Source organism: Caretta caretta, chromosome 23 (assembly GCF_965140235.1).
Source record: "Caretta caretta isolate rCarCar2 chromosome 23, rCarCar1.hap1, whole genome shotgun sequence".
Lineage (NCBI taxonomy): Eukaryota > Metazoa > Chordata > Testudines > Cheloniidae > Caretta > Caretta caretta.
Window position 1 is genome coordinate 12,679,658 of NC_134228.1, and position 25,038 is coordinate 12,704,695.

At 61.5% G+C, this 25,038-nt stretch overlaps 1 protein-coding gene across 2 annotated transcripts in view; it reads right to left on the reverse strand.

The window, feature by feature from the left end:
* Nucleotides 1-21,639: 21,639 nt before the first annotated feature.
* GRIN2D (glutamate ionotropic receptor NMDA type subunit 2D) overlaps nucleotides 21,640-25,038 on the reverse strand; it is a 27,559-nt gene continuing 24,160 nt past the window's right edge. For both annotated transcript variants that reach the window (XM_048832542.2, XM_048832541.2), the window contains exon 13: nucleotides 21,640-24,941. In XM_048832542.2, coding sequence (XP_048688499.1) covers nucleotides 23,445-24,941 — 1,497 coding nt within the window. In that variant the 3' untranslated portion in view covers nucleotides 21,640-23,444. The remainder of the gene's footprint in view (nucleotides 24,942-25,038) is intronic.

Sequence of the window (25,038 nt, forward strand, 5' to 3'; positions counted from 1 at the left end):
GCGGCTCTGCTTTTCCACACTTTGAGGCAGCCTGTTCCCAGCCCCACGCACTGCCAGGATCCCTGGGCCCTCCAGCCCAACCCCAGAGGGGCCACGCCCCAGTGCCGGGCAAGGGGTCCCTGTGTAAACACCACCACAATGCGCCACAACGCAACACAGACAGCAATACACAACTGCAACATGACAGCACACACAAAGTCCTACCCCTTACAGTGTGCGTACACACACGCTAGCAAGGGGGGGTCACACCCACATACGGAGCAGGGCCCAGCCCCTCCAGCAGGGGGCAGCAGGGACACACACACACACACAGCAGGGCCCAGCCCCTCCAGCAGGGGGCAGCAGGGACACACACACACACACCCACACACCCACATACGGAGCAGGGCCCAGCCCCTCCAGCAGGGGGCAGCAGGGACACACACACACACACACACACACACACACACACAGCAGGGCCCAGCCCCTCCAGCAGGGGGCAGCAGGGACACACACACACCCACATACGGAGCAGGGCCCAGCCCCTCCAGCAGGGGGCAGCAGGGACACACACACACACACACACACACACACACACACACACACAGCAGGGCCCAGCCCCTCCAGCAGGGGGCAGCAGGGACACACACACACACACACAGCAGGGCCCAGCTCCTCCAGCAGGGGGCAGCAGGGACACACACACACACACACACACACACACACACACACACACAGCAGGGTCCAGCTCCTCCAGCAAGGGGCAGCAGGGACACACACACACACACACACACACACACACACACACAAAATACAGCTGCGCTGGGGGCCCAAGGCTGGGGCAGCCCGATGGGTCCACCTCTATCCCCAGCTCTGGGAGGGGAGTGGGGGCCAGTGGTTAGAGCTGGGGGGCTGGGAGCCAGGACTCCTGGGTTCTCTCCCTCCTTGGCCCCGATGCGTGCCCGGTAACCTCCCCGCACTCTCCCCTGCCTCTCCACAGGGACCAGCTCTCCTGGCCCATCTGCTCAGCTTGTCTGGCTGCTAACGAACCAGTAATTACCTGTGGTGTGTGTCCAGGCCGGGCTGACAGCAAGGCAGGGTGTGTGTGTGTGAGCTCTGATAACCAGGGAATGGGGCTTGGGGCCTGTCCCTTCTAGGGGGCGCCGGCTCCCATCTGGCCCCAGGGCGAGGGACTGGCTGGCTCAGAGGGGCAGGGAATGGGGTGCGGGACCTTTCCCCTCTAGGGGCGCCAGCTCCCATCCGGCCCCAGGGCAAGGACTGCTTGGCTCAGGGGGGCGGGGAATGGGGTATGGGGCTTTTCCTCCCCCCGGAGCCGTGGGCTCCCATCCGGCCCAATGGTGGGTGGGGCCTGGCTCTCCCTCCCTCCCTGCAACATCTTGATCCAAAGGGATTGTGCTAATGGCGTTTTTAATTAATAATGAACTTCTGGGGCCTCAAGATCCAGGCGTCTGACCTGATCCCGCCTCAGAGCTGGCGCCCCCTAGAGGGGAGAGGCCCCATGCCCCACTCCCCTGGGGCCGGATCATGGCCGGTGCCCCCTATCAGGGCTGGTGCCCCTTTCACCCCCCCCCCCAGCCAGGGCCAAAGGTCCCCGATGGGGCTCGTACCCCAGGCCCAAGGCCCGGCACTGAAACCCGGGGGCGTCTCGCCTGGGGCTGCTCTACGGCTGGACAAGCCAGGGCAGTTTCCCCGCTGGGGTGCGGGAACAATCTGCACGGGGGGGTGGTGCAGAGAGCCAACTTGCAAACCCCGTGTAGGCGGGATACCACTTCAATGGGGGGCAGCCCCCCAGGCAGCCCTAGTTCCAGCCTTGACTCCTTATCCAGCCAGCCAGGGGCTAGAGGGACTGGGGGGGGAGGGGGCGGGCGGTGGGGGGGTAGAAGCTACATGAGACACAGAGGGAGTGCAGTTAGCAAGACGGGAGGGGGGACTGGGGCGGGGGAGGGGGTCTATTGGGGTAGGAAGATGGGGAAGGGGAAAAGGAGAAGGGGAAAGAAGGAAAGGCGGGGGTGGAAAACAGAGAGGGAAAGGGGAGGACGCAAAAGAAAGCGGGGGGGGGTCTCGTGGTTAGACCAGTGGGGGCCAGGAGCCAGGATGCCTGGGTTCTCTGCCCAGCTCTGGAAGGGGAGTGGGGTCTAGTGGGTAGAGCAGGGCAGCATGGTTTGGGTGAGAGGTTCATCTGAAGGTTTGGGGCACTGGGGTGAGTTTGAGGGGTAGATTCAGGGGTGAGTTTGAGGGGGAGGTTCGGGGGTGAGTTTGCGGGGCTGGGGGTGAGTTTGAGGGGAAGGTTCAGGGGGTGAGTTTGGGGGGCTGGGGTGAGTTTGAGGGGAAGGTTCAGGGGGTGTGTTTGGGAAGCTGGGGTGAGTTTGAGGGGAAGGTTCAGGGGGTGAGTTTGGGGGGCTGGGGTGAGTTTGAGGGGAAGGTTCAGGGGGTGTGTTTGGGAAGCTGGGGTGAGTTTGAGGGGAAGGTTCAGGGGGTGAGTTTGGGGGGCTGGGGTGAGTTTGAGGGGAAGGTTCAGGGGGTGTGTTTGGGAAGCTGGGGTGAGTTTGAGGGGAAGGTTCAGGGGGTGAGTTTGAGGGGGAGGTTCGGGGGTGAGTTTGCGGGGCTGGGGGTGAGTTTGAGGGGAAGGTTCAGGGGGTGAGTTTGGGGGGCTGGGGTGAGTTTGAGGGGAAGGTTCAGGGGGTGTGTTTGGGAAGCTGGGGTGAGTTTGAGGGGAAGGTTCAGGGGGTGAGTTTGGGGGGCTGGGGTGAGTTTGAGGGGAAGGTTCAGGGGGTGAGTTTAGAGTCTGCCTCTTAAGGGGTTTGTGCACGTTTTTTAGTTCGCTGGTGGCAAAAGCTGATTTCTTTCCCCCCCCCCCCCCGCCTTTCCTTTCTCAGCTCTTCCCCGGAGCGGGGGTGAAAGGCCTTGAGGGTACCCAAGGAATTCCCAAGTGCGCCTTCCTGGGCTCTCAAAAGGTTTGGGGTTTTTTTTTTTCACTTGGGTGGTGGCAGCATCTACCCATCCAAGGTCAGAGAGAAGCTGTAACCTTGGGGGTTTAATACAAGTCCAGAGAGGTCAGTGTTAATTTTTAGAGTCCTTGCGGCCCCCACCTTCTGCACGCGAAGTGCCAGGGTGGGGAATCTGCCTTGGCATGGTGGCAGAGCAGTGGGATCATTCTGAACCAGAGGCAAAGACCTCAGGATTTTAAAACGACACATTTTTCCTTTCGGTTGCCTGCAAAGCCAGGGAGGTTTTTTCCTCTCTTTCTTTTCTTTGTTGCCTGAGGGGGAACAGGCCAAGGGTTCAGCCTGCAAAGCCAGGGAGTCCAACGAGCGGTTCATTTTTTTTCATTTCTAGCTTCGTGGCAATGAAATAGTGAGTAGGGCAGCCCTGTGCTCGAGCTTGTGGTCCGGCACCAAGGCCCGAGAGCAACCAGTCTTCCCAAAGCAGCCCGCCGCGGAGAAGACAGACCCAGCTCCAGCTCCATGCTCCATGACAGAAATGCAGGGAGGGGATGGGGGACCAGAGACTTCCCAGGAGGGAAGGGTCAGCCCTCCCTGACCCGAGATCCAGGTGCCAAGATGGAGGGATGCCCCTTACCCCAGGCCGAGTTCTAACTGCAGAAGACAGGAATTTTCTTCCTAGAGATGAAGCGCTTGGAGGAGGAGGCGGAGGAGAGGAGAGAGGCGAAGCGCTTGGAGCTGGAAAGGGCTAAGCTGGGTCAACCAGGTAGCCTGAACAGTCCTCCTCCAGGTACCGCTCCCCATTCCAAGACATTCCCCACATACAAGGCAGGCCATGATACCGAGGCCTTCTTGGTAAACTTCGAAAGGGCCTGCCTTGGGTACAGCATCTCTGCAGACCAGTACATGGTGCAGCTGAGACCACAGCTCAGTGGTCCCTTCGGAGAGGTGGCAGTTGAAATGCCTAAAGAACACATGAACGAGTATGAACTTTTTAAACAAAAGGCCAGAATTAGAATGGGACTAACCCCTGAGCATGCCCGTCAGCGGTTCAGAGCCCTACGGTGGAAACCAGCCCTGGCATTTTCCCGACACACCCACCACATTGTATAAAATCGGGATGCCTGGCTATCAGGAGCAAATGTTAAGTCTCTGGAAGATCTGTCTGTCCTACTGCAAACGGAGCAGTTCTCAGAGGTCGTTCCTGGGGAAATAGAAAAGTATATCCTCGATGGGAAGCCCCAAACTGTAACCGAGGCAGGGGAGGTCGGAGCCAAATGGATGGAGGTGGTGGAGAAGAAGAAGGCAGTTGGTGGGGATACCAGAAGGGGAAACCCGAGGCAACACCACATCATTGGGGTCAGCCCACGGCCCCGCCTTGCAAGGAGGAGCCCTCCACACAGCCAGGGAGACCCCAGATCCCCTCTCATCCCCCACCCCACGCTCCAACCACCCACCTCGCCCTAGCCCACAGTCAGCTGGGCGATGCTTTAAGTGTAATGAGCTGGGGCACGTGAAGGCCAACTGTCCCAGGAGCACCAGCCAACCGCAACTTAGCGCCCCGGGGTTCCACCAAGAGCCTTCAGGCCCAGATGTCTCACAAATACCCCCAGAGCAAAGGGAAACTGTGAGTGTGGGCAGGAGGCAGATTATTGCGTGGAGAGACACTGGAGCACAGGTGTCAGGTATACACCAATCCCTGGTGGACCCCAGGTTCATCAACCCAGAGGCCCAAGTGACGGTGCAACCCTTTAAGGCCAACTCTTTTAACTTGCCTACAGCCAAGTTGCCTGTCCAGTACAAGGGCTGGTCAGGAATTTGGACTTTTGCAGTCTATGACGATTACGCCATTCCCATGCTGCTGGGAGAAGACTTAGCCAAACATGTGAGGCTAACCAAAAGGGTGCGGATGGTCACCCGCAGCCAGGCTAAACAGGCCTCCACATCTAACCCCATTCCTGAGCCTCCTACAAGGGCCCAGTCTGTGTCCCCAGATACCACAGGCCCGGGGACCCAGCCAGAGGTGGTGGAACCAGACCCCAGACGAGAGTCTATGGCAGCTGTTGTAGATCCAGTTCCTGGGACCCAGCCAGAACCAGCCCAAGGATCGGAACTGGCGGAGCAGTCAGCCCCAGAGCCCGTGCCTGCAACCCCACCAGAGTCAGGGGAGCCAGCACCAAAGGGCGCCACGGAGTCTTCACCTGCAGCAGCAGCTAAACCGGCGCAAGAGGCTCAACCGGATCCTGACATACCTCCTAGTGCCCCAGCGGAGAGCGGTTCACAGTCAACGGAGACACCCCCATCACCTCCATCGCTTCCAGTGGGACCCAGCCCCAGCCCACAACCCAGCGAGGAACTAATGTCTCCAGCATCAAGGGAGCGGTTCCAGGCAGAGCAGGAAGCAGATCAGAGCCTCAAGGGAGCTTGGACGGCGGCACGGAGCAACCCACCGTCTCTCAGCTCTTCCAATAGGTCCAGGTTTGTTATAGAAGGAGGACTCTTATACAAGGAGACCCTTTCGGGTGGACACAAGGAGGACTGGCATCCTCAGAGACAGTTGGTAGTTCCAACTAAGTATAGGGAAAAGCTCTTGAGCTTCGCCCGTGATCACACAAGTGGCCATGCTGGGGTGAACAGGACCAAGGACCGTTTGCGGAGGCCATTCCACTGGGAGGGAATGGGCAAGGACGTTTCTACCTATGTCCGGTCTTGTGAGGTGTGTCAGAGGGTGGGAAAACTCCAAGACCAGGTCAAGGCCCCTCTCTAGCCACTCCCCATCACTGAGGTTCCATTTCAGCGAGTATCTGTGGATATTCTGGGTCCTTTCCCTAAGAAGACACCCAGAGGAAAGCTGTACATACTGATCTCCATGGATTTTGCCACCCAATGGCCAGAAGCAGTAGCTCTAAGCAACACCAGGGCTAACCGCGTGAGCCAGGCATTGGCAGATGTTTTTGCCAGGGTAGGTTGGCCCTCAGAATCCTTATGGATTCAGGAACTGACTTCCTGGCAGGAAACATCTGTAGGGAGCTCCTGGGGTGAACCACTTGGTGGCCACCCCTTACCACCATCAAACAAATGGCCTGGTGGAGAAGTTTAATGGAACTTTGGGGGCCATGATACGTAATTTTGTGAATGAGCACTCCAATGATTGGGACCTAGTGTTGCGGCAGTTGCTCTTTGCCTACAGAGCTGTACCACACCCCAGTTTGGGCTTTTCACCCGTTGAACTCGTTTATGGCCACGAAGTTAAGGGGCCATGACAGCAGGTGAAGCAGGAATGGGAGGGGATTACATCTTCTCCGGGAACGAACATTTTGGACTTTGTAACCAACCTGCAAAACACCCTCTCTAGCCCTTGTTGTGCGTCTTGCAGGTTTTATCGAGCAAGAGCAAAAGGACTGGTATGATAAACATGCCAGAGAGCATTCCTTTCAGAGTAGGTGACCAAGTCATGGTCCCGGAAGTGCTCCAGGCTAATAAGATGGAAGCGTCATGGGAGGGGACATTTCTGGTCTGAGAGTGCCTGGGAGCTGTTAATTACCTCATAGAGTTCCCAGACCCTACCCTAAAACCTAAAGTATACCACGTTAATTCTCTAAAGCCCTTTTATTCCCGAGAAGTCAAGGTTCTCCAGTTTACATCCCAGGAGAGAGATGACGCTGAGTGGCTTGAAGGTGTCTACTATGAAGGAAAAAGCAACAGTGGAGTAGAAGAAGTGAGCCCTTCCATCACCCTTGGGCATAAGCAGCGACAGCAAACCCGGGACCTGTGTGTCAGCTTCACGACAACGTTCTCAGCCACCCCAGGACGGACAGAACGGGAATGCCACTCCACTGACACAGGCGATGCTCACCCAGTTAGAGTCCAGCCCTACCGGATGGCTCCTCAAGCCAAAACCACGATAGAACGGGAGATCAAGGACATGTTACAGATGGGTGTAATCCGCCCTTCTGAGAGTGCATGGGCCTCTCCAGTGGTTCTGGTTCCCAAACCAGATGGTGAAATCTGCTTTTGTGTGGACTACCGTAAGCTAAATGCTGTAACTCGCCCAAAGAACTATCCAATACCACACACAGATGAGCTACCAGAGGAACTGGGACGGGCCCAGTTCATCTCCACCTTAAACTTAACTAAGGGGTACTGGCAAGTGCCGCTAGATGAATCTGCCAAGGAAAGGTCAGCCTTCACCACCCATGTAGGGCTGTATCAATTTAATGTGCTCCCTTACGGACTGCGATATGCACCCACCACCTTCCAGAGACCGGTAAATAACCTTCTGGCTGGATTTGGGGAATTTGCAGTTGCCTACCTCGACAATGTGGCCATATTCTCAGATTCATGGGAAGAACACCTGGAACACCTCCAAGCTGTCTTCCAGTGCATAAGGGAGGCAGGATTAATGGTTAAGGCCAAGAAGTGTCAAATAGGCCTAAACAGGGTAACGTACCTTGGGCACCAGGTGGGTCAAGGTACTATCAACCCCCTACAGGCTAAGGTAAATGCTATCCAAAATTGGCCTGTCCCTAAGTCAAAGAAACAGGTCCAATCCTTCGTGGGCTTGGCCAGGTATTACCGACGATTTGTACCACACTATAGCCAAATTGCCACCCTACTGACAGACCTAACCAGGAAAAAACAACCAAACGTAGTTCAGTGGACTGAGAAGTGTCAGAAAGCCTTTAGCCAGCTTAAGGTGGCCCTTACGTCTGACCCTTTACTGAGGGCCCCGAACTTCGACCAACCGTTTGTTGTAACCACAGATGCGTCCGAGCGTGGTGTGGGAGCAGTTTTAATGCAGGAAGGACCGGATCAAGAATTCCATCCTGTCGTGTTCCTCAGCAAAAAACTTTCCGAGAGGGAAAGCCACTGGTCAGTCAGTGAAAAAGAATGTTAACGCCATTGTCTACGCTCTGGAGAAGCTACGGCTATAGCTTTGGGGACGGCGTTTCCACCTGCAGACTGGCCCTGCTGCCCTGAAGTGGCTTCACACAGTCAGAGAGACCAACAAAAACCATCTTGGGTGGAGTTGAGCTCTCCAAGACTTTGATTTTGAAATACAGCACATCTCAGGAGCCTCTAACAAAGTGGCTGATGCCCTCTCCCGGGCAGGTTTCCCAGAATCAACCAGGTGAAAATGTCCCTGTATTCGAAGTCATTGTAGTCCTTAAAATGTGGAAAATACTGTTTAGTTCTTTGTGTAATTATTAGTAAAATTAGAGGTGCATGTATCTTACGAACTCTGTTTCCTAAACCTCCAGGAAGAAATCCCAGCCGGTGTGGACCTGACCTGAATCAGGCTGGCCAGTCTGTGATTTGGGGGGGCATGTGATAAATGAAGGGGGGGGAAGCTCCCTTTTCTGGACACCCAGCCAGCCAGAAGCTATAAAATCCCTCTTAGTAGCCGTTCTCTAATTGCTCTACCTGTTAACGAGTCTCACTGCTCTGCACAGGTAAACGGAAGTGAGGGGGCACCTGGCCCAAAGAGCCACTGGGAGGCCAGAACCTCTTTAAATTGAGAGAAAACTTCCCCTTTGTCTGTCTGGGGTTGTTCTCCGGGCAGAGGCGGACAGGGCAGAGCGCTGCTGTAAGAGGCTTGGAACCGGGCATGAAAAATCACCTGTATCATACCGAGAAACGACTCGTCTGGACCCCCAGAGATGTGAGGAGACCAGGGAATGTCGAGGACGACGCGATCAGGTTTATCCCTGTTTATTTCTTCATGCCTTGTGGACTCCTCTGGGCTAACCAGGTGCTTTTGTTTTGCTTTAAGCTGGACCCCAGGAAAGCCCTGCTGGATGCTTAATCCTTGGAATTACTCTTTTAAAATCTAGCAATAGTCTGAGTCTCCAGATGTATTTTCTTTCTTTTTAAAAAAATAAAATGGACCTTTTTAAGAACAGGGTTTGGATTTCTGCAATGGGGGGTTTATGGGGTTTGTGCACGTTTTTTAGTTAGCTGGTGGCAAAAGCTGATTTCTTTTCTCTTCTTTTTTTCCTCCGCTCTTCCCCAGAGTAGGGGTGAAAGGGCTTGAGGGGGCCCCACAGGGACGAATTCCCACATGCACCTTCCTGTCAAAGGAGTTCTGCACTTGGGGGGTGGCAGCATCTACCCAGCCAAGGTCAGAGAGAAGCTGTGACCCTGGGAGTTAAATACAAGCCTGGAGTGTTAATTTTTAGAGTCCTTGTGGGCCCCCACCTTCTGCACTCAAAGTGCCAGAGTGGGGAATCAGCTTTGACAGGGGGGCTGAGGGTGAGTTGGAGGGGAAGGTTCGGGGGGTGAGTGTGGGAGGCTGGGAGTGAGTTGGAGGGGAAGGTTCGGGGAGAGTTTGAGGGGGAGGTTCACGGGGTGAGTTTAGGGAGCTGGGGGTGAGTTTGAGGGGAAGGTTCAGGGGTGAGTTTGGGGTGGCTGGGGGGTGAGTTTGAGGGGAAATTCAGGGGGTGAGTTTGGGGGGCTGTGGGGAGTTTGAGGGGAAGGTTCAGGGGTGAGTTTGGGGTGAGGTTGGGGGTTTCTGTCTGACTTTGGGATGTTGCTATACCTGGCATGGCTCACATTTAGGAGGTTACATCCCAGGGGGTCACTCTGCTTTGGCCCCCCCTTGGGTGGAGTGTGGGGGTCTCCGGCCCTGATTTCAACCCCAGCTGGGGATGCCCCCCAGCCTAGCTGGGGCTGGGTGTTACCCTTTGGAGGGTGTGGGGGAGTCAGCTCCTCCTTTCACTTTGCTCCCAGTCCCATCCCCTGAGGCTCATGGTGAGTGTCGCTGTCCCCCCAACCCCCCCGCTAACTAGCTACAGCCGCCCGGCAGGAGACAAGCCTGGAACACCGCGCCGAGGGTGATGGATGGACTCATCTCGTGGGCAATGCTACGGCTGCCCCCCGCCCCGTCCGTCGCGTCAAGCCACCTACCCACCTGATGCCCCGACACAGCGGAGCAATGGGGCCAGCAGGGGGAGCTTTCCCCCAGCAGCCAGCGCTGGGGGGGGGCATTTCTCTCTCTAACGCCCCCCGGCCCCTGCTGACAGGTGGTACAGTTGCCATGACACGGCTTCCCGGGCCTGCGCTCACGGGTGTGCCAGCCCCCCAGCCTGCTCTAACCACTAGCCGCTACTGCCCTCCCTGAGCCAGGTAGAGAACCCAGGAGTCCTGGCTCCCACCCTCCCTCCAATGCCCCCCTGTTCTGGGGAGGAGTGGGCAGGGGTGAAGCTGCTGGTGTCCCAAGGGGCAGGATAGAGCTGGAATCCAGCTCCTCCTGATCCCCCCGCACCCCACATGGAGCCGCAATCGGCTTCGCAAGACTCACCAGCCGGGGCTCCGGCGCTGCAAGCTTCCCTGCAACAGTGCCCCCACCAGGGCCCCATCCCTCTCCATTCCCTGTCTTCCTTTCTGCACTTTGTCACTCCCCCCTTCCCCTGCCCCCCTTCCCCAGGGATGCCACACGTCCCCCTGAACCCCCACCCTCCTCACTTCAGCTCTCATATTTGGGGGCAACAGGGTCTTGTTTATTCCTCAGGGACCATCTGGAGAGACGGAGCTGATAATTACAGGCCTGTCACTGCCGGCTGGGCTGGCGTCAGCCGCGGATCCGGGGCGCGGACACGGGGGGGGAAGGGGGGAGGGAGGGAGAGAGAGAGATGAATGAGGGAATAAGAAAGAAAGAAGGAAAAACAACAAATGAATGAGTCCCCGGGGGCCCAGATGGGAGCTGGCGCCCCCTAGAGGGGAAAGGCCCCGGGCCCCATTCCCAGGCCCCGGAAGGCGACTGGGTCTGCGGTTTGGAGCAGCTGCTGCCCCAGGAGGCGCTGGGGGCTCCTGGGCCAGAAGCCACATCTCTGCGGGGGCTGCGGGGCAGAGGCTGAGCACAAGAGGACCCGGGCAGAAAGGAAAGGAGAGATCCCCGGATACCCAGCCCCCGCACCCCACCCCAGAGGGGGCTGCATCTCAGCGCCGGGCGAGGGGTCCCCGTATACCCAGCCCCCCCACCCCAGAGGGGCCGCGTCCCAGCACCAGACAATGGGGCCCCGGATACCCAGCCCCCGCACCCCACCCCAGAGGGGGCTGCATCTCAGCGCCGGGCGAGGGGTCCCCGTATACCCAGCCCCCCCACCCCAGAGGGGCCGCGTCCCAGCACCAGACAATGGGGCCCCGGATACCCAGCCCCCGCACCCCACCCCAGAGGGGGCTGCATCTCAGCGCCGGGCGAGGGGTCCCCGTATACCCAGCCCCCCCCACCCCAGAGGGGCCGCGTCCCAGCACCAGACAATGGGGCCCCGGATACCCAGCCCCCGCACCCCACCCCAGAGGGGGCTGCATCTCAGCGCCGGGCGAGGGGTCCCCGTATACCCAGCCCCCCCACCCCAGAGGGGCCGTGTCCCAGCACCAGACAATGGGGCCCCGGATACCCGGCCCCTGCACCCCACCCCAGAGGGGGCTGCATCTCAGCACCGGGGGAGGGGTCCCCGTATACCCAGCCCCCCCCACCCCAGAGGGGCCGCGTCCCAGCACCAGACAATGGGGCCCCGGATACCCGGCCCCTGCACCCCACCCCAGAGGGGGCTGCATCTCAGCACCGGGGGAGGGGTCCCCGTATACCCAGCCCCCCCCACCCCAGAGGGGCCGCGTCCCAGCACCAGGCAATGGGGCCCCGGATACCCGGGCCCCCTCCCACCCCAGAGGCGGTTGCGTCTCAGTGCCGGGGGGGGGCCTCTCCTCCTCCTCCCAGCTTCGCGGCGCGGATTTGTTTGTTTGTTCCCTGTTATAAATAAACCCTGTTAATTAGGATTCTCGCCGCGTGAGGCCAGCGGCTCCTGTCAGGCCGCCTGCGATCCCGTCCCTGGGGGGGAGCTGATAAGGGGAGGCGGACGCGGGGGGGGCATCCTGGCGCTGAGCCAGCGGCGGAGGGGGGGGGGCGAGCTGGTGGAAGGAACAGGTGTCGTCTGAACCCAGGGAAGCTGTAGAGGGACTGGGGGGAGTGCAGGTGGGGAGGGGATACCCCAGCATGGCGCTAGGGGGCGCTGTGCTGCGGGGAGCAGGGGGGTGCTCTCCCCTGGAGGTCAGTGCTGGCCCCAAGGAGGTGCTAGGGGGCGCTGTGGGGCAGGGAGCGGGGCAGGAGGGTCTGTAGGGGGCGCTGTGCTGTGGGGAGCGGGGGGGGGCTCTCCCCTGGAGGTCAGTGCTGGCCCCAAGGAGGTGCTAGGGGGCGCTGTGGGGCAGGGAGCGGGGCAGGAGGGTCTGTAGGGGGCGCTGTGCTGTGGGGAGCGGGGGGGGGGCTCTCCCCTGGAGGTCTGTGCTGTCCCCATGGAGGCGCTAGGGGGCGCTGTGGGGTAGGGAGCGGGGCAGGAGGGTCTGTAGGGGGCGCTGTGCTGTGGGGAGCGGGGGGGCTCTCCCCTGGAGGTCTGTGTTGGCCCCATTGGGGCGCTAGGGGGCGCTGTGGGGCAGGGGGGTCTGTAGGGGGCGCTGTGCTGCGGAGAGCGGGGGGGGGCTCTTCCCTGGAGGTCAGTGCTGGCCCCATGGAGGCGCTAGGGGGCGCTGTGGGGCAGGGAGCAGGGCAGGAGGGTCCGTAGGGGGCGCTCTCCCCTGGCCATCAGCACTGGCTGCACCCTAGATGGCGTGTGGCGAGGTGGGGGGACGCTGTGCTTGTTACCCGACTAAGCGATAGTTCACCTCCGGCGAGAAGGCCGCGCTTATAAACGAGCCTCGGTCACGGTAAGTGCCGGCCTAAATTATTCACCGGGCCGGCTTCCCTCGGGGAGCGCGTGATGGATGGGTGCCAGGGAGCGGGGGGCGGGGAGCTGCTGGATTTTGCCGCCTGCGGAGAAAAGGCTCACTCGAGTCTAGATCGCGGGAAAGTCTAGATCGCGCCCCGCAGTTCTAGGTCAGCGGAAGCCAGAACTGCCCCCCATGTGCTAGATGGAGGGGTGGGAAAAAAACCAGCCCCTTTGGTCTAGACCTGGGGGAGAGACCCTGCCCCTAAGTTCTTCAACAAGTGAGAGGGAGGCAAAGCAGCCCCGATGGTCTAGATCTGTGGATGGGGGGAGCCCAGTGGTATCTAGATCCCCAAAAGGGAAAAATCCACCATAAATTCTAGAACCGTGGGCGAGGGAACCCCTTGCGTTCTAGATCCAATGAGGGGGAACCCCACCCTGTGGTGCTAGAGCCATGGGTGAGGGGAACCCCCCAGTTCTAGATCCGGAGAGGGGAAAATCTGCCCCGAAGTTCCTGCTCCAATGAGGGGTGAAGCTGCCTGCGTTTCTAGATCTCCGGATGAAGGAACGCGCCCCGAAGTTCTAGACCCCGGCAGAGGGGGAATCTGCTGTTAAGTTCTAGATGATGGGAGGGGAAAGCTGCCCGGCTGTCCTAGATCCTGGGAGGGGAGACTTTACCCTGAGGTTCTAGATCTTGCGGGGGTGGTTTGAGTGGCCTGACGCCTCACTCCAGCCCCAGGTCAGAGCCGCACGATTCAGGCTGCAGACGCCTGGGTCCCGGGGAAACCCTGGCACCAGGGCCCGGGAGCCTGTGCCAAGGGGCCCAGCGTGAGGAAGCTGGCAGGGCTGCGGAAACCCCCAAGCGCCTAGAAGCTAAACCTACATGGGTCCCGTGTTCAGTCCTGGCCTCCTGAGCTAAAGGAGAATCCCCCTCAGCCACGTCAGTACAGGGGCTCTGACACAGAGTAGGCAGCAGGCAGCGCACACACACAGAGCGGGGCCGCTCCCCTCCAGCAGAGGGCGGCAGAGACAGGCAGACACACACACGGGGCAGGGCCCGTCCCTTCCAACAGGGGGCAGTGCACACACGCACACACTCTCTCTCTCTTGCTCTCTCTCACACACAGCTTCCGAACCCTGAATGAAAGAACTACCCAGGGTGCGGGGGCCGGCCGGACTCCCCTGCCTCTCCCCTGCCGCCCCCATGTCTCCGTGTTACCACAGCCCGGCCCGGCCCAGCTGTGCCACACGACCGGGCGCTGAGCCAGGGCCCCGCAGTGACAGGGACCTTGGGGGCCTCATGTGGAACCGGGCGGCTGAGACGCTCTGACAGCTGAGGTCACAAAGGACGTGAACGGACGAGAAAACAACTGAACAACTCAGGGACCCCTTGCCTGGCACAGAGACGTAGCCACCTCTGGGGTGGGGCCCAGGGGCTGGCTATCGGGGGGCCCTCGCCCGGCGCTGGGCTGCGGACCCCTCTGGAGTGGGGCCTGTGGGCTGGTTATACAGGGACTCCTCGCCCAGCGCTGGGATGCGGCCCCTCTGGAGTGGGGCCTGTGGGCTGGTTATACAGGGACTCCTCGCCCAGCGCTGGGATGCGGCCCCTCTGGGGTGGAACACGGCAGCTATTTAACACCCAGGTGGCATTTGAAGACAGCGAGGGACGGGGGATCATGCAGCCTGGGTTCTATCCCCTGCTCTGGGAGGGGAATAGGGTCCAGGGGCTAGGGCGGGGGTGAGGGGGCCTGGAAGCCAGGACTCCTGGGTTCTCTCCCCAGATGCAGTGACTGGGGCATGAAGCAGCAGCTGGCTGAGTGTGTGTGTGACCCCCCCCCCCCAGGCCCGATTCCTTCACATAACGCCCCCCCGCCCCCAGTTCCTTCACCCTCCATCTCTCTCCCCTCAGGTTCGAGGCTCCAAGCTAAAGAATTTTCCAGCTAAGCTAATTAAAATCCCAGACAGCCCCCCGCCCTCGCCCCCCGGCTCTCAGCCTCCCGCCCCGCGCTGGTCTCCCGGGAACTAAATCCTGTGTCCCGGAGCCGAGCATTTAGTGTGGAAATAATTACAGAGCTAACACAGGCATCTGGGGGACGGAGCCCGGCAAGGGTGGGGAGAGAACAGAGACATGCCGCACACTGCGACACACGGAAACACGACAAGGCACCCGGTGACACGCAGACACGCTACACACGCCAAGACACAGGGTGACGTGCAGAGACACATGGGACACGCAGACACACGCGACACACGCCAAGACACAGGGTGACATGCAGAGACACATGGGACACGCAGACACACGCGACACACACCAAGACACAGGGTGACGTGCAGAGACACATGGGACACGCAGACACACGCGACACACGCCAAGACACAGGGTGACATGCAGAGACACATGGGACACGCAGACACGCGACACACGCCAAGACACAGGGTGACGTGCAGAGACACATGGGACACGCAGACACACGCGACACACGCCAAGACACAGGGTGACGTGCAGAGACACATGGGACACGCAGACATGCTACACACGCCAAGACACAGGGTGACGTGCAGAGACACATGGGACACGCAGACACGCGACACACGCCAAGACACAGGGTGACGTGCAGAGACACATGGGACACGCAGACACGCGACACACGCCAAGACACAGGGTGACGTGCAGAGACACATGGGACACGCAGACACGCGACACACGCCAAGACACAGGGTGACGTGCAGAGACACATGGGACACGCAGACACGCTACACACGCCAAGACACAGGGTGACGTGCAGAGACACATGGGACACGCAGACACGCGACACACGCCAAGACACAGGGTGACATGCAGAGACACATGGTGACACACAGACACACGCGACACACGCCAAGACACAGGGTGACGCGCGGACAAATGCAACACACGCCAAGACACATGCAGAGCCACACAATGACACGCATCCGATGAAGTGAGCTGTAGCTCATGAAAGCTTGTGCTCAAATAAATTTATTAGTTTCTAAGGTGCCACAAGTCCTCCTGTTCTTTTTACAATGACATGCAGACAAACACTACACACTCGGTGACATGCTACACATGCAGAGACACATGATGACGTGCAGATCACATGCCAAGACACATGGTGACATGCATACACACGCTACACACAGAGAGACACATAGTGACACATGCTACACATGCCAAGACACCTGGTGACACACAGGTGCCACACGTGCTGAGACACCCGGTGACACACAGACACATGCCAAGACACCCCAAGACACACGGTGACATGCAGACACATGCTACACACACAGAGACACCCGGTGACACGCAGACACATGCCAAGACACCCCAAGACACACGGTGACATGCAGACACATGCTACACACACAGAGACACCCGGTGACACACAGACACATGCCAAGACACCCCAAGACACCCGGTGACACACAGACACATGCCAAGACACCCGGTGACACGCAGATGCCACACATTCTGAGACACACGGTGACACACAGGCACATGTGACACACGCCGAGACACACAGTGACTTGCAGACCCGCTACACAGGGTAACACGTAGACACACGTTACACACTCTGAGACCCACGGTGACACGCAGACACACACAACTCATGCTATACAAGCCCAGAGACACATAGGGCACATGGCACAACACACACCAGCATACAGACACACGCTACACATCTGCCACGTGCTACACATGCCGAGACACACATAGACATGTCTCAATCACATGTAAACGTTCTGATCCGGCCCCAGGGCGGGGACCGGCTGGCTCGGGGGGCAGGGAAGGGGGCACGGGGCCTTTCCCCTCTAGGGGGCGCCGTCTCCCACTGTACCCTGCGGGGGCTGTGGGGGTGCCCAATCCCTGTGACAGCCAGCCGGGCTCTGGCGGGAGGGATGAGGAGGCCGGGGCAGGGCCGGAAAAGGGGGCTGGGAACAGGGGGGAAGGGAGGGGAGAAGAGGTAGAAAGGGGCACTGGCGTGTGTGTGTGTGGGGGGGGCTCTCAGCTACCCAGCCCCAGCCTTGCTCAGCGGAGGTGGGGGCGCTGTCGGGAGCGGGCAGGGGGCGCTGGCTATGGGGGCGGGGGGCTCGCGGCGACCCAGCCCCGGCCTCGCCCAGTGGCTCTTGGATCCCAGCCCTGGATCTGACTGTGAAAAGGGCAAAATGAAATGAGGTGCCCATTACACCCTGGGGTGCATTCAGAGAGACGGAGGAAGGAGACAGTGGGGGCTAGTGGTTGGGGGGGGCTGGGGGCTGGGACTCCTGGGTTCTCTCCCCAGCTCTGGGAGGGAAGTGGGGTCTAGTGGTTACAGCAGGGGGGGCTAGCAGCTGGGACTCCTGGGTTCTATTCCCATTATTTTAGTTCCCCCCTGGCAACTCATGTGTGCCTCAGTTTCCCCAGTCGGTGCCAACAGCAGGGCGGAGGCCGCGAGCTGTAAATACCTGGGCGGGGGGGGGCACCCAGCGAGAAGCAGGAGACGGAGCGTGAAGAGCCGAGCGGGCAGCGAGCCAGGGACGTGTCAGTGCGGCCCCCCCCCCCCCCCCCCCCGGGAGCGTCCCTGTGCTAATGTCAGTGCCAGGCGATGTTCCCATCTGCACCACGGCCCGCCCACCGCGGGGGGTACACAGCTCCCAGCCCCCCCCCAACACAGCCACAGGGACTATTTGCTGAGGCAGAAGGAGACCGCTGCGGTGGGGTTCCGGGGATGGAGAATCTCGCTGGGGGGCTGGGGGGGGTTCCTGGTGCTGTGCCCTGCGGCAGGAATCTTGCTGGGGGGCTGGGGGGGTTCCTGGTGCTGTGCCCCGGGGGGGGGATCTCGCTGGGGGGCTGGGGAGGTTCCTGGTGCTGTGCCCTGGGGGGGGGATCTCGCTGGGCGGCTGGGGGGGGTTCCTGGTGCTGTGCCCTGGGGCAGGAATCTTGCTGGGGGGCTGGGGGGGTTCCTGGTGCTGTGCCCCGGGGGGGGGGATCTCGCTGGGCGGCTGGGGGGGGGGTTCCTGGTGCTGTGCCCCGGGGGGGGATCTCGCTGGGCGGCTGGGGGGGGTTCCTGTGCTGTGCCTTGGGGGGGGATCTCGCTGGGCGGCTGGGGGGGTTCCTGGTGCTGTGCCCCGGGGGGGGATCTCGCTGGGGGGCTGGGGGGTTCCTGGTGCTGTGCCCCGGGGGGGGATCTCGCTGGGGGGCTGGGGGGTTCCTGGTGCTGTGCCCCGGGGGGGGGATCTCGCTGGGCGGCTGGGGGGTTCCTGGTGCTGTGCCCCGGGGGGGGATCTCGCTGGGCGGCTGGGGGGGTTCCTGGTGCTGTTCTCTGGGGGGGATCTCGCTGGGGGGCTGGGGGGGTTCCTGGTGCTGTGCCCCGGGGGGGGGGATCTCGCTGGGGGGTTGGGGGGGGTTCCTGTGCTGTGCCCCGGGGCGGGATCTCGCTGGGGGGCTGGGGGGGTCGCTAGTGCAGTTCCCTGGGGGGCTCTCGCGCGGGGGACGACTCCTGGCCGAGCCCTGGCTGGTCGCAGCGGCTCTAATGAGGCGGGTTGTGCTATTTGCACTCGCGGCTGCTGTGAAGAGAAACACACGCGGGCGGGGGGCGGCTGCCAGCCTGCCCCCACAGATGGTGTTTACCGTCAGCCAGGGTGTGTGTGTGGGGGGGGGCGCCGCACTGCTCCTGCTGGGGTGTTGGGGGGGCGCCGCACTGCTCCTGCTGGGGGGGATGTGTGTGGGGGGGGGGCGCCGCACTGCTCCTGCTGGGGGGGATGTGTGTGGGGGGGGGGGGCGCCGCACTGCTCCTGCTGGGGGGGATGTGTGTGGGGGGGGCGCCGCACTGCTCCTGCTGGGGGGGATGTGTGGGGGGGGCGCCGCACTGCTCCTGCTGGGGGGGATGTGGGGGGGGGGCGCCGCACTGCTCCTGCAGGGGTGTGTGTGGGGGGGCGCCGCACTGCTCCTGCTGGGGGGGATGTGTGGGGGGGTGCGCCGCACTGCTCCTGCAGGGGTGTGGGGGGGCGGGGTTGGGGTGAGGCTCCAACTCTGAGCTCAGGTGCAGGTGATGGAGCCGAGCTAGAGAATTGCCTGAGGGGGATGACGCAGAGCCGCCCCCCCCGCCCCCCAGCCCTGCCAGTGCCCCTCACTCCTGACCTGCAGCCCCCGGCTAGCCCAGCCCTGGGATCTCCCAGGGAATATGGGTGGGGGGCAGCTCTGTGGGGTGCTCTGTGCCCCTATGGGGGCGTGGGAGGGGTACAGCAGTAATGGGGGTCATGCCGGGGGGGGGTGCAGGTGGGCAGCTGTAGCCTACGTGGGTGCGTGGCTGTCCGGGTGCAGGCTGGCGGGCCTCGACATACCACTACCTAGCACCGTCTCCGGACACAGCGGGGTGTGGTAGGAACCCTGCCTCAGTTTCCCTTTGGCCTGCTGCAGCCTGAGCAGTGACTTGACCCGCCGTCGAAGCCTTTCACCCCTTGGAGGGTGATGGCCACCCTTGGGTGGGGTCCAAGACAAGCAAGAACTGACTGATCCTTTGGCCCAGCTGGGCTCTTCACCCGCCTCCTTGGATGGGGCCAAGTTGGTCCCCTCACCTCTAAGGCTCCCCCCGCTGCCACCTCCCAAGAAGCAGCGATAGGTTCAGCATTCACCTCCCAGCTCCCCCATCCCACAAGATAGCATCTGGCTGCTGGTATGCAGGGGTGTGATTGTGTGTGTGTCGCTGTGTGGGTGTAGTCTGGGGGATGGTGGTGTCCTTGTGTGTGATAGCCTGCAGGTGTGGTCTAGGCGCTGGGGTGTGGTGATCTCATTGTGTGTGTTGCTGGGCAGCTGTAGTCTAGGTGTTGGTGTACTTGTGGGTGTTGCTGGGTGGGTGTTGCCAGACGGATGCAGTCTAGGTGTTGTGTGTAGTGGTGTCATTGTGGGCATTGTTGGACGGGTGTAGTCTAGGTGTTGTGTGTAGTGGTGTCATTGTGGGCGTTGTTGGACGGGTGCAATCTAGGTGTTGTGTGTAGTGGTGTGATTGTGGGTGTTGCTGGACGGGTGCAGTCTAGGTGTTGTGTGTAGTGGTGTGATTGTGGGTGTTGCTGGACGGGTGCAGTCTAGGTGTTGTGTGTAGTGGTGTCATTGTGGGCATTGTTGGATGGGTGCAGTCTAGGTGTTGTGTGTAGTGGTGTGATTGTGGGCGTTGTTGGATGGGTGCAGTCTAGGTGTTGGCGTGTAGTGGTGTCATTGTGGGCGTTGTTGGACGGGTGCAGTCTAGGTGTTGTGTGTAGTGGTGTGATTGTGGGTGTTGCTGGATGGATGCAGTCTAGGTGTTGTGTGTAGTGGTGTGATTGTGGGTGTTGCTGGACGGGTGCAGTCTAGGTGTTGTGTGTAGTTGTGTGATTGTGGGCGTTGTTGGACGGGTGTAGTCTAGGTGTTGTGTGTAGTGGTGTGATTGTGGGTGTTGTTGGACGGGTGTAGTCCAGGTGTTGTGTGTAGTGGTGTGATTGTGGGTGTTGCTGGATGGATGCAGTCTAGGTGTTGTGTGTAGTGGTGTGATTGTGGGTGTTGCTGGACGGGTGCAGTCTAGGTGTTGTGTGTAGTTGTGTGATTGTGGGTGTTGCTGGATGGATGCAGTCTAGGTGTTGTGTGTAGTGGTGTGATTGTGGGCGTTGTTGGACGGGTGCAGTCTAGGTGTTGTGTGTAGTGGTGTGATTGTGGGCGTTGTTGGACGGGTGCAGTCTAGGTGTTGTGTGTAGTGGTGTGATTGTGGGTGTTGCTGGACGGGTGCAGTCTAGGTGTTGTGTGTAGTGGTGTGATTGTGTGCGTTGTTGGATGGGTGCAGTCTAGGTGTTGTGTGTAGTGGTGGTGATTGTGTATGTTTTGTGCTTGTGTAGTCTAGGTTTTGGTGGCTGTGGCTGTGCAGGGTTAGTCTGGGTCTTGTGTGGTGGTGTGACTCTTCACGTGTTGCTGTGTGACTGTGGTCTGGGGGGTCGGTGTGCGTCACCGTGCTGGTTTGCCTGCCTGAGGCTGTCCTCTTTTCACGCTGCAGTTGTGCGAGTATCGGGGTGTTGGATGTGGATGAGGGTTGGTGTGAACACACAGCTGGGCCTTCTTGTAAGGCGGGTGTGTATGTGTGGGGGGTGCTGCCGCAGCTGGCTTGCCCGGGGGTGCTGAGCCACGTGCGTCTCCCACCCCCTGCTGCCTCGGCGCCGGGGCCCTGGTCCCACTGTAATTACATTTTCCAGCTGAATTACAGATTTTCTCACTAATTTAATTTTTAATTTCTATGTAAATGAACTTTCCCCACAAAGCGCCAGCCAATCATGGCAGCGTCCAAACGCCTGCTCCCAGCCCCACTCTAACCACTCGGCCCCACTCCCCTCCCAAAGCCGAGGAGAGAACCCAGGAGTCCTGGCGCCCAGCCCCACCTTGCTCTAACCACTAGACCCCACTCCCCTCCCAGAGCCCGGATAGAACCCAGGAGTCCTGGCTCCCAGCTCCTCCCCCCAGGATCTCTGCAGATTCAGGCAGGTGCCTGGCCTCCGGCCAGCCCCCCCCACCCCACAGTGCCCCCTGCTGGCAGAGGTGGGGCTGGGGTAGCCGGGAGCTCCCCCTTTGCGACACACAGGACACGGGGCTGTGGCCCAGCGGGAATAGAAAAGCCTTTATTAGGAACGTTCAGACATTGCTGGACACCCTCCCGCTCCTGGCCTCACCCCATATGCAGCACAGCTCGGGGGGACGACTGAGCCCGGACCCCCAGCTGAACTGACAGCTCCCCCCCCCCACTCTCCCAGGACACCTGAGTCTGACAAATTCAGGGCTCATGGCCCCTGTTTCCCCTCCCCCCGCCCCACACACACCTCAGTCCACGGCTTTGGCTGGAGAGCTCCCCACTGACCTCCCCACACTTTGGGCCCCAGACCCTGCCCCCTCCAGCCACACCCCACCCCTCTGGTATCCAGATGCCCCAGCCCACTCTGCTCCTTCCCCTCCTCCCCAGACACCCCCAAGCAGTTAGCATGGCCCACAGCCAGCCCCTTCCCCACCCCCCAACCGCCCCCATGGCTGAAAAGAAACAACAGCCGAGAAAATAACTTGGGTGAAGGGAACCAAAACCAGATGGACATAAGGGAGTGGATAGATGCGGGGGGGGGCTTGTGTGGGGATGGATGGATAGAGGGGTGGGGGGCATGGATGGATGGGGGGGTTGGGGCATTGGATGGATGGAGAGGGATGTGGGGGGATGGATGGATAGAGGGGTGTGTAGGGGTGGAAGGATGGAGAGGGGGGTGGGGGGATGGATGGAGAGGGGTGGGGGGATGGGGGATAGAGGGGTGTGTGGCGGTGGATGGATGGAGAGGGGGATGGGGGCGTTGGATGGATAGAGGGGGTTGGGGGGATGGATGGATAGAGGGGTGTTGGGCCAATGGATGGAGAGGGGGTGGGGGGTTTGGATGGATGGAGAAGGGTGAGGGGATGGATGGATGGATGGAGAGGGGTGAGGGGATGGATGGATGGAGAAGGGTGAGGGGATGGATGGATGGATAGAGGGGTGTGTGGGGGTGGATGGATGGAGAGGGGTGGGGGGACGGATGGAGGGAACGTGCGGGGGATCGATAGGTAGAGAGAGGTGTGGGGGTAGATACAGGGGTTTTGGGGGGTGGGATGGATTGAAGACGAGGTACATGGGGGACAGATGGAAGATGAGAGAGAAGAAAAAAGTGACTAACGAGGCAGAAGGTGAAAAGCTGAAAACCAAGGAAAGGGAAATGAAATGAAAAGGCCGGAGAGAAAGACGGGCGGGGGGGGGTCAGTGAAAAAGATGCCAGTGAAGAAGGACAAGGGGGGAGCGCCGGGGGAGGAGGCGGACGGGGGTGGTGGAAATCACAGTTTCAGTTTTGCAGGTGTTTAAATCACAGTTTCGTCTCCCCCGAAAAATAGAGATTTTAAAAAGGTGAAACAGCTACTCCCGGTTGTGTATTGAAAGGGGGGGACCCCACGGCACCCCCCCATGGCCCACACATGGTGAAGTCCTGGCCAGGCTCCCCGCGACATTTTCCCCTGTGGGGAGGGGAAGTCTCCAAACAGCCCCCCCATCTGCCACAGATGGGATGTTTTACTTCCACGCCGGCCCCCACCTTTGAGATCCCACTGCCCTGGATCGTGTCCCCCCCGATACAATGAGAGAGCCCTTTGGAGACAAGACAGGGCCGGGGGGGGCAGCGTGGCCATGTGGCTGATAACCCCCTCCCCCATCCAGCTCCCTGGTGGATGGATCCAGCCCATCCCCCTCCAGCTGCACTGTGGGGCTGGGCGGGGGGACGGACATCACCCCCCCCCCCGCTCAATGGGTCCTGCCCCAGCTCTCGCCAGTTTCTGTTACCAGGGGCAGCCGCCCCACACGTAGCCGGGCCGCCTCCCCCACCCCCCGCTTCTGCAGGGTCCAGATCCGCGGCATGACAGCTGGGTCCATCTCGGCCTGGATCAGTGGTACCGGGGGCCACCCTCGTCCCGGTTCCCGTGGCCGGCTTCCATCTCTCTCCAGGGTCCGTGGCAGGCTCCACCTCTCCGTGTGTCGGTGGGCCCAGGCGTGGCACCGCCCCCTGTGGCAGCGTCGCGACTGTGGCCTGTGACCCACCCCCCCACCTCGCCGTAGGTCCTTGGCACCGGCGGGAGCTAAACCGTCCCCCTGGGTCTGCGGTGGCCACCGTGGCATGAGCCGCTGTGGCCCTGTCCCCACAGCCGTGGTATCAGCCGCCATGGCCCAGTCCCCACCCCCAGGTCCGCCGCAGCGCCCACGTCCCACGTCCCCTGCCCCCCGCGGCCGTGGCTGGGTCATACCTCCGACTCGAGGCTGGAGAAGTGGGCGGAGCCGCGGCGGGCGAAGAGCTCCCCGCTGCGGCTGAGGCGGGGCGGGAGGCACTCGGGCGGGGAGAAGCCGAGGCGGTGGGGGGCCAGGCCACAGCGCACCAGGTGGCAGGAGCTCAGGTCCTCCAGGCTGCGGGAGGTGGGGTGCAGGAGGGAGCCGGCCGGGCCCAGCTCGCAGGAATGGTGGTGATGGCAGCACCGGCAGGGGCCGGGGTGGTGCCGGGGTGCCAGGCAGCCGTAGGGGCCGCAGAGGCGGTGTTCCCAGTCCAGCCAGCGCTCCAGCCGCTCCTCAGAGCGGCTGAAGTAGCCCCGGGCCTCCTTGCGGCAGGGCGGGGTCGGGGGGGGCAGCAGCTCCAGGCTGGCACAGTGCTGGCAAAGCCGGTGGCACGAGCGGCAGGGGGCCAGCTTGTCGGCCGACCAGTAGCGCACAGGCTTGTGGGGGGCGAAGAGTGGGGGCTCCCGGGAGGGGTAGGTGCAGAAGAAATCGGGGCCCGCGTACCAGCAGCTGTGCCCATCGGCCGGGGGCGCCCCGGCCGGGGGGGAGGCCTCTGGGCACGGCCCGTCCCGCTCGCATGGCTCCGAGTCGGAGTCCGAGAGCTCCACGTAGCGGCTCTGGCTGGGGAAGCCGGCGGGCGGCAGGCGGGAGCGGCTGCGGCAGACGTGGGACCTGCCGGCCGGGCAGGTGGGCCGCAGCAAGGGCTGGCTCTCGCTGTCCCGCGGCTCCTCGGGGCGCCGGTAGCGCCGCTCCCGCCCGCAGGGCGCTGCCCCCAGGGGCGGGCTGCGCTCGTCTTCGTAGGAGAGCCGGGTGTAGCCGTAACGCCCCGGCTCCTGGGCCGGCCGGCCGCACTCCGCCTCGCAGGGGCCCTTGGCGGCGTAGCCACCGCCCAGCCCCCCGCCACCGTGTTTCTTGGCCTCTGGTGTCCGGCTCCCGGCCTTGCCCGCCTGGAAACTTTCGTACAGTCCCCGCAGCGACTTCCTCTGCCAGGCCGAGGCGCCCGGGTCGGGACCCTCCTTCTCCCGCACGATGGCGAAGTAGGACGGGGGGTTCTCCAGGCTCCGGAGGGGTGGGGAGAGCTGGCATGGCCCCAGCTTCTTGGCCTGGGCCCCGCCGCTGGCCCCCAGGTGGTCCGACAGCCCCTCGGGCTCGATGGGGCCATAGAAGCGGTGGAAGCCCTCAGCAAAGGCGTTCTGGAGGCCATGGCGCTGCGGGGGTGCCTTGGGGGGCTCCGAGGGGGCGGGCGGGGGGTACAGGTCCTTGTAGCAGTTGGGGCTGCGGGCATGGCGCCAGCGCTCCACGATGCGCCGGTCCCGGGGCAGGAAGCTGCTGCAGGGCAGGGGTGGGGCAGGGGGGCTGGGCAAGGCCGTGGCCCCCCCGCGCTGCGGGGGGTAGCTGTGGTTCAGGATGGGCAGCTGCTGATGGTCCTGCAGCTTGGGGTCCTCGCTGGTGCAGCAGCTGTACATGCCCTGGAGGTGGGGGAGAGAAGACGTGAGGCAGGGGGTGGGACCAATAATGCACCTGCTCCGCCCGGAGGGAGCGCTATAACCAGTGTGTCATGGGGGA